At 38.2% G+C, this 10000-nt stretch overlaps 1 protein-coding gene across 1 annotated transcript in view; it reads left to right on the top strand.

The window, feature by feature from the left end:
• The window catches only part of LOC122249493 (glycoprotein-N-acetylgalactosamine 3-beta-galactosyltransferase 1), an 11093-nt gene extending 7132 nt beyond the window's left edge, over nucleotides 1–3961 (top strand). The window contains exons 5-8 of the mRNA XM_086540377.1: nucleotides 1321–1488; nucleotides 2022–2142; nucleotides 2448–2605; nucleotides 3254–3961. Of these exons, the coding sequence (XP_086396503.1) occupies nucleotides 1321–1488; nucleotides 2022–2142; nucleotides 2448–2605; nucleotides 3254–3382 (576 nt within the window). The 3' untranslated portion in view covers nucleotides 3383–3961. The remainder of the gene's footprint in view (nucleotides 1–1320; nucleotides 1489–2021; nucleotides 2143–2447; nucleotides 2606–3253) is intronic.
• Nucleotides 3962–10000: the final 6039 nt, after the last annotated feature.

Genomic DNA, 10000 nt, shown 5'->3' with positions numbered 1-10000 from the left:
GGAGGGGAGGAAGGGGAGGGGGGAGAGGGAGAGAGGAGGAGGTGGAGGAGGAGGAGAGGAGAGAGGAGGAGGGTGAGGGGGGAGAGGAGGAGGGCGAGGGGCAGGAGGAGGGAGAGGGGAGAGAAGAGGAGGGTGAGGACGGGGAGGAGGAGGGGGAAGGTGAGGAGGAGGGTGATGGGGGAGAGGAGGAGGGAGGGGAGGAAGGGGAGGGGGGAGAGGAGGAGGGGAGTGGGAGAGAGGAGGAGGTGGAGGAGGGGGAGAGGAGAGAGGAGGAGGGCGAGTGGGGAGAGGAGGAGGGCGAGGGGCAGGAGGAGGGGGAGGGGAATGAGGAGGGGAGGGGGGAGAAAGAAGAGGAGGAGGGGGAGGAAGAGGAAGAGAAGGAGGAGGAGGAAGAGGAGAAAGAGAAGGAGAAAGACAAGGTGAAGAAGCAGAAGAGGGAGACGAAAGAGGAGAAAGAGAAGGAAGGAAGAGGAAGAACAAAACAAAAAAAATACACTCACTATCCAATTAGCTTTTCTGCGCGCGTACTGCCACCTGCAATTAGGTGCGGCGAGCCTATTTTTTTTCTTGGTCTGGAGAAATAACTGGTTATCATTACGGTACTTCTATTGCAAATGGCCATTGCACAGTGAGCTTTGTGTTGCAACTTTTACATAAACCGCTCTAAGTGCCATTGGTCAGGCATTTATGCAGTGATTTCACTAAACGGGAAACGAGCCTAAGAGATACTTTCACTTGCATTAGTTTTACCGATTTTCTCTTTCTGTTTTAATTATCAACATCATTGGTGTTATCATTATTATCATCGTCAACGTCATCGTTATCATCATCATCATCATCCCCTTTTCCATTATTATCTGCCTCACCATTATCATTACCATTACTCTCATCATCATCACTTTCACCCTCACCATCATAATTATCTTAACGATCACCATCATCATCACCCTCACCCTCATCATCATCTTTACCTTCACCCTCACCATAATCATCCCCTCACCCTCTCCATCATCATCACCCTCACCATCACCCTCATCATCATTATTATCATCATCACCATCACCCTCACCCTCACCATAAAAAACAAACACCAATCCTCACGCCCATCCAATCCCCACGCCCATCCAATCCCCACGCCCATCCAATCCTCACGCCCATCCAATCCCCACGCCCATCCACTCCTCACGCCCATCCACTCCCCACGCCCATCCTCACACCCATCCAATCCCCACGCCCATCCAATCCTCACGCCCATCCAATCCCCACGCCCATCCAATCCCCACGCCCATCCAATCCTCACGCCCATCCAATCCCCACCAGGATGCCTTCCGCCACGCCTACCTCCATTACTACGAGGACTTCGACTGGTTCGTGAAAGCCGATGACGACACGTACTTCATCATGGAGAACCTGAGGTACTGGCTGCACGACAAGGACCCCGAAGTCCCGTCTTATTACGGGTGCCACTTCGACGTCATCGTGCCTCATGTGAGTGCCTCCTTTTTTATTTTTTAGGGTTAGATTTTTTTTTTATAAAAAAAAAGACTGTTAGAAGTTTTATTTTTTTATTGTTGTTGTTTTATTGTTTATTGGTGTGTGTGTCTGTGTGTGTGTTTGTTATGGGGATTATTGTTATCATTGGTTGTTGATGTTGTTGTGTTTTTTAATGGGGGTGTTGTTATCATTATCGGTATTGTTGTTGTTATCATTGCTATTATTGTTGTTATTATTATCATAATTTTCGTTACTGCTGTTATTATTACTAATGTTATCATTATTACTGTTATCATTACTATATTCAGTTCATCATCATTGTTGATGTAGTTGTTCATGGTTTTATCAGCATCATTATCACCATTTCCATTAGTATCTTTATCACCACCATTGTCGGTGTTCTGAAAGAATAACAATGATAATTAATATTCCCGTCATTGTTATTGGATTTGTGAATTGAATGGGTATGATTGCGAAGGCGTGTGAATGCGTACGTGCGTGTTATCACAACCGTATAATCTCCACAGGGATACATGAGCGGAGGCGCAGGATACATCCTTAGTCGCGGCGCCCTCAAAGCTTTCGTTGATGCAGGACAAGACAACCTGACTCTTGCTCATTCCCAAGGTGCAGAAGATGTCCAGATGGGTGGGTCTCAATTGATTTTTTTTTTTTTTTCATAAGTTAAACCCAATTGAATTATCTTTTTTTTCCGGAAGTTAAACCCGCGCTAACTCAAAGAATAATTGTTCCTAGTTCGTAATTACATTACTTCTGACCTTAATTATCTACTTACTATTAATTATCTACTACTATAATGAATCATTGTAAATATGCCCTCCAGCTCTCTAGGGATAAAGAAACACGACCATAAATCGACCAGAAACAACCTAAAACAACCTTTTCACAACATAACGGCCTCACAAACAACCCAACAACCTCTTCCATTCCAGGATTCTTCATGGAGGCCGCAGGAGTTCGACCTGGAGACTCTAGAGACGAAAAAGGACGTCCCAGGTTCTTTCCCTTTGTCCCCTCCGACGTCGTGGTTCCCAAGACGAAGAACCTCGACTATTGGTACTGGGAGAACCTAGCGCATGATCACGAGCAGGTAGGTTGGTTGGTTGGGTTCGAAGTATAGGGTGTGACGGGCAATGTGTAAGAGTTTCAAACTTTGAGCAAAGTGGTACTTTTTGTTTTTTTGTTTTTACTTGTTTCATCTTTGAAAGGCGTGTTATCAATAATCTGCTGGTTATCTTAGTGGTTTAAGGTGGCGATTTGTGTTTTGACATTAGTTTAGAAGCTAAGAAATAGGAAAGCAGCTAGGGGTCGCTGTGTGTGTGTGTGTGTGTGTGTGTGTGTGTGTATATATATATATATATATATATATATATATATATATATATATATATATATATATACATATATATACATATATATACATATACATATACATACTTACATATATATATATATATATATATATATATATACATATACATATATACATACACACACCCACCCACCCACCCACCCACCCACACACACACACACACACACACACACACACACACACACACACACATATATACATATATATATATATATATTCTTTTACTTATTAACGACCCGATATTAATCGCCGTCCAGAACATTGCAATTACAATAAACAAATTCTTCTTTGAAAACAAATTATTTCACAACACAACCCCTCTGAGTTACATTTTAATATGACTAACACTTTTCTCTCCTTTCCCAGGGATTAGGCTGTTGCAGTGATACCACCATTTCTTTCCATTATGTGAAGGAAAATCTCCTTTACACTCTCGAGTTCTTAATTTACAACTTTAAAGCATATGGCCTCGGGGTGCCTGCAAGAGACTGCTAGCAATGCCTCCGCAATATAGTGAGAGAGGAAATGCTAAAGCGATTACTAAAGGAAGGAAGAGGAAGAAAAGGATACAGAGAATGACCTGTGTTTGATTCCCATGTAGTGTTAAATCACTGGAAGGAAGAATGAAGATAATTCTGTGATTCAGTTTTGGTTCATGATTTGGTGGGAGTTGGAGAAGTGGCTCTTCCAAATCATAATAAACTTCAAGAGGAAAGTAAAAAATAAATAAAAAATACGAATAAAAAAGAACTGTTGATGTATTGAAGAAGACAAGACGTGTGATCAGAATGGCCAAAATTAGTTATAGTGCTGTTTAAATGAAATATGTATACATGTATATACTGTATCTGTTATATGATAAATAAGGTTTTCCATTATACATCCACATTATACATATAACCATGGGAAATTTTGTACATATGGTGATCTCCCTTTCATAATACTCGTATATGCATTTTCTTACATTCATTATTCATTATATTTTTCACATAGGCTCGAGGAGCATCCCATTTTCATTTTGGGGAATCCTGCCCCATTTGTATAACTGATCTTAATAAAGAATTTAATAAAACCACATGAAAAATATGTTACTAGAGTCCTTTATGTGTTATTCATTTTTTATGTTTTACTTTGCTATAATACCCATCCATGATCTCTACCCAGTACTGAGTTCAGATAGTGATGACATACAGCAAGATGATGACCTCCACTTATGTGTGCAGTATGAGAAGAGGAAGGTGGCCTAGAGTATGTGCAACATCTGCAACATGTCCCTGTGCCAGCATGGCTGCTTTTTGCTGTGGCATACGCAGCAGTATGCCACTCTCTTCATATTCTTTTATTGGGGATGGTTATTAATGCACTTGTCATACTATGTGTAAATACCATGAGCTGATTTGGACCCTATACAATAATTGTGGTTGATTGCAATATTAGAAAAGCATGTCAGATGGCATACATAAGCCTCTAGATATAGTACATCACAAAAAAGACTTTGATTATGACGAATGAATGAAGGAACAAGAAGGGGCTCATTATATTGCATGCCACACCCTGGTTTTGAAGTAAAACCTTTCTGGTGTGCCATGCAGGCGGTGCTTATGCCCTACTTGTGGCCCCAAAAAGCAAATATTTATCTATCCCCCATCCGCAATGGGTTAATCAATAAAACAAATCCAACGACAAAACCAAAATTCTGTTTTTGTATTGGAGTCTAAACACCTCTCAAACATCTTATATTATAACAGTATTACTAATCAATAGTATGCCCACAGTGTTACTACATACTCATCCCTTTCAACTTCAAATATGCACTGACAGACTCTCAAAACTTCTAAGGAAAAAATCAAACCTCAAGTGACATTTCACTTTAAATATACTTATTTACAAACTCGAAATATACATGACCTACGATGTGATCGTGACCAAGTCATAAATATTGTGATAATCTGCTTGATTTTATCTTTCCACAAACACCCCTTTTCTTCCATTCCGAGATTATTTACAAGTCATCACGAATCTGAAAATCAGAATTGGTATCAGTTATTTTAAAAAATTAATTTCCTTTTGGGACACAAGTTTATAGGCTTTTTTCTATACACATATGGTAACAATGACTTACAATAACAAACATCTACAATGTGGAGTCTCCTACATGAGTTTTAACTTCCAAAGCTTTTAAGTATTTAGAAGAAAAAAAGTGGTGTCCTGCTAAAAATATTCAGTTACTCAACCTCATAAAGCCTATCCTACCACCATAGCAGGAAAAAAATGGGAAAGGACATAAAACATAGAAAACTCCCATGAACTCGCAACAAAGAACAACAGACGCTGATGAGCACATAGCACAACATACCATGAATCCTGGTCCTGGAGGGGGATTGGTGAGAGACGTGAGGCCTGCTAGGGGCTCGGCAGCAAAGCGTCCACTGCGAAGACCTGCCTTGGGTACCTTCCCTGCTGCCAATGAGTCGAGGATTTCTTCTGTGTCCTTCACTTCGAGGTCCTCCTGTAATGGGGAGTGGGGACGGTCAGACCAGAACCGCACAACTACTACCACCAAAAACGAAACGAAATAAACAAGAAAATACATAAATAATCAAAATAATGTAAATTATATAATATATAATTATAATACAAGAATAAAGTCCAAAAATAAATGAAAATGTTACCGACAATTATCGATATGCTGATTGAAATCATAAAAATAAAAATGGAGATCGTAACATGCAAGAGAATCCCGATTCTAATGCTCCCTACCAAGCCAAAGCTAACGCACTGCAGGCACCGGTTTTGCAGCAAGGGGCATGGAGAATGCGAGAATCTGACAATGCCTCCTCGCTCCAGGCAGAGGCAGTCGCTATTATGGAAGCCCTAACCCATGCAGACCAGATGGACGGGCATGTTGTCATACATACAGACTCTAGGGCCGCCAACGGGTAGCCGGCAGGTTGACAGAGAAAGGCAGGAAGAAACCCTTGAGTGATCTTGTGGTGCACCCTAGCCAGGAATTGCTAATGCGTAAAACGATGGCTGCAGGGCAGGTCGGTGCCCTGCAGCGACATAGAGAGGAAGCGAGAACCTCCCCCTCGGCCAGCTGGTACTCAAACGCCACAGGCTATGAGTCGCTGATACTCTCCCCCAGAATATCAAGGTGTGCTGAAGTCAGCCTTCACAGACTGAGAATAGGCTATCCTTATGCGTGGCAAATCGAGCCCACCATTGGGCAAGATGAGCGACGCTGTGATCATTGTGGCGCGCCGGACGCCAAATTAGAGCACTACCTGATGGAGTGAGAGCACACTCCCTTCCTCAGACAGGGCCCAGAGACGACAGCCGCCGGGCTGGTTAGACGGCTATGCCTGTCGCTTGCTCCCTGGCAACTGGAGCGCCTACAGGCAATCCGACCGCCACGGTAAGCATTCAGTTATGATGATCAGATCAGTCAGGACTTATAGCTGACAGAGGCCAGGCCGCCTCGTCCATATAGCCCGGGCGAAGCGACGTCTTCGCGAATCTCTCTGAATTGAACTTAACATATGCAAGTACGTATATACTAGATTTATAATAGTTTACCCCTAAATACCTCATTGCGTTTTCTTTGCATGTTCTCTGAATGATTAGGGAGACTATTTTATCTGCTATTCTACGATTTTAAGTTCTGAAGTACAGAAAAGACTTATTTAGTGTATGATAAAATCTTATTTTGTATTTTTTATAGTATTTGTACAGGACACTACAAAGCGTAAACATGTCGGGAGACATATGTCGATATTATTTTGTTTTGCGTTCGTAAGAGTAGGGAACCAGTAAGTTTAGAATGAAGTTTAAGTGTATAAAGAATATATATATATATATATGTGTGTGTGTGTGTGTGTGTGTGTGTGTGTGTGTGTGTGTGTGTGAGGGTGTCAAAGAATGGAGGGCCCCCCCCAAAAAAAAAAAAAAAAAAAAAAAAAAAAAATAATAATAATAAATAAATTAAAAAAGATAATAAATAAATAAAAATAAAAATGAAAAATAAAGAAGATAAATAGATATGTAAGCAACAAGTATAAACAAACAAGTATAAAAATAAAGAAGATAGAGAAATAAAGAAGATAAATAAACAGGTAAGCAACAAGTATAAACAAGTATGTACATAAATATCCCGTAATGGGAATAACAATAAAAGAATAGCAATAAGATCTATGATACTAAAGATAGAGATATCAACTTACTATTCAAATGCAAATAACATTATTATTGAAAATGTTGACGATATTATAAAAAGAACAATTGATAATGATGATAACAAAAGCATTTAGGATAATAATGATGTTGATGACTGAAAACGATAAAAATAAAACAGTAATATTTGTCATATATGCCATAATGATAAGTAACTAAAATGATAAAAAAGGGATAATTAAGATAATACAAATAATAACAACGACAAGAGCAGTATAATGTTAATCAGGGTAATAATTATAACAAAATCATGATGAAAATGATGTTGATAAGTGAGATGATCATATCAAAACTACCGCTACAAATTATATTTATATTTTTAAAAAATTAATAACAATATTAATCCTTGTTCATGTTGAGAAGATAAAGAAAATAAATATTACTATAATAACTATAATTTAACTATAATGATTCTGGTATAGATGAGATGTGAATATTGATAACGATATTAATGTTAGTAATATTGATGATATTGCTGTTAATAATGATGATGATAGTATTTATGATGATTGAAAATGATGATGCTACTAATGATCATTATAATGATAATAGTGATGGGAGTGATGATGATAATTATGTTGATATTTATATTAATGATGATAATAATGATAATGATAATGGTAAAAAGATAAAAAGTAATGTTTATGATAATAGATATAATCATGATAATGATAATGATAATGATGGTAATAATGATATTAGTGACAATAAAAATAGTAATAATAACAATAATAATAATAATAATAATATGGACGAAAATAATAATGATAGTAATAATGATAATAATAGTGATAATACAAATATTGACGAAAATATTGAAAGAAAGAAAAACATAGATCCCCATATACTTAGATTTCCAGGTGATATGATGTATATTACAATGCATCTTATATTGCAAAACATAATCGGCAGTTGCCTGTTATGCCATTATTCAATAATTCAAGATCTACTTGACGACTTCCTGTAAGACATTAGACCAACAAGGGAATGTATAAAAAAAGAAAAAAGAAAGAAAAAAAAAAGTTTATATGCTCTACTACATTTCTTTAGTTATGTTAAGTGACAGATTATTTTCGCATTCATATCTCCTCGTTTTCTCAAGAAGCACGCTATCATGCGACCTTATGGAAGTAAATTATATGTGACTTTTTTGGTGCACACGCAAAATGTACGTTGTTTTATATTTAATGCCAGTTTATAGTAATGGTAGCCTTTTTACTTCAGTCACTAATTCTAATTCACAGGCACTCACAAAGAATTTTATGTGTGTATGAATCACAAACACACACACACAAATACGTACATACATACACACATATACACCCACCCACATACACACACACATTAACTTATATACATGCTTATGTATGGCGTCTTTTGTAGACTACTAAACTAGGAACGCGTTCAATATTTTAGAAGAGCTGCGAGAGGCTGGCCTGATGGCGTCATTACTCTCCATCGACGCTGATTGGCTAGTGAGTGCGCTGCCAAGCGTAGGCGAATTGCGGGAAAAAGTGTCGTTGATATCATTTCAAATTACACGCTCCCGAACCAACACAGAGGATCATGGCACACGTAGAATACGATGGCGGCCTCATCGAGAGACATAGAGATCACGGCTGTGGCTCTGCAGGTCTCCCCAGAAGATGAGAGCAATGAAGTTATGGAAGAAATTGTGCTACCAACTGCAAGGTAGATGTGCATGAGTGCTTATGCCTTTGAATAAGGTGGGTTTTATATTGGTTTGAAGGAAAACCTCTGGCAAAAACCAACCGACCTCCTTCCCAGTTTGTGTAAACAGCAATGCAAATCTTTCCATACATTAGATCTATTCACTATGTGTGCATGGGAAATAAGTTACACAAATAACAACTATAGGGTACACACACACACACACAGAGCCATCAAATTTGCGCTGTGCTTCATTGTTCTGTCCAGGTAGTCAGACTGTACAGCTTCTGGGGTTTTAATACTGACATGGCAACCATCCACAGCACCAATTACCCCTGGCAGACTAGCTAAATGCTGAAATTCTCTTTCCCTTTCCACTGCCTACTCATGAATTGGCCATCTGATATACTTTCTGCCAAGAAAGCACAGCACTTCGATTATTTTTTCTGATACTTCAAACAATTCTGATATCTCTCTATATGAAACATGAGTTCCTAAGTACCAGTGTCATATACAAGGCCTTCTTTGGTCCTAAATTGAGGCTGGTACCTGAAGGTCTGGACCCATATACCCTTTCGATATCCTTGATAATCATGTTAAATGAACTTCTAGTAACTTGCGTGCTTGAAAAAGTCATAGTCACTTTTTTGCTGCAAAATTTCCATGTAACCTTGTTGTGGATGATCTCCCCTGAAGGAAGAAAAAGCTTATGTAAACAAAGGCCTTTCTTATATTTTTTATTTAGCTTTTTTCTAGAAAAATATATTTACTATAAAATGTAAGTGAATAATACATATGAGTATATTTTACTTTCTAAGCTTATAATACAATTATTATATGTGTAATTAAAATGATAACCACAGAATTTCCAGAAAAGGATTGTAATCTATGGTAAAATACTTCTGTAATAACCACTTACTTTTCTTTTACACCATGCATAAAAAAACACTGATAGACTCATCACCTAAACTAGAATACGAAAAAAGTTGTTTATGTTTTTCTGATACCTCATCCGTGCATGGAAATTTAAATACCTATGGAGATGTATTAACCTGTTTTCATTGTGTAATATAATTTTCTTTCTATCGCTTCCCCAAGAATAACATTGACATGATCTTTTCTCTTAACTACTGAAAACGGCACCCTAACAATACCGATGTTATAAAGAATGTCAGATTTCTTTATTATATGGTTATATATTTCATACGACTT

The sequence above is a fragment of the Penaeus japonicus genome, unplaced genomic scaffold (genome assembly GCF_977035675.1).
Source record: "Penaeus japonicus unplaced genomic scaffold, GWHDUDI00000001_assembly GWHDUDI00000001, whole genome shotgun sequence".
NCBI lineage: Eukaryota > Metazoa > Arthropoda > Malacostraca > Decapoda > Penaeidae > Penaeus > Penaeus japonicus.
The sequence above is the reverse complement of the archived record's forward strand: the minus strand, read 5'-3'. Positions and strand labels throughout refer to the sequence as shown.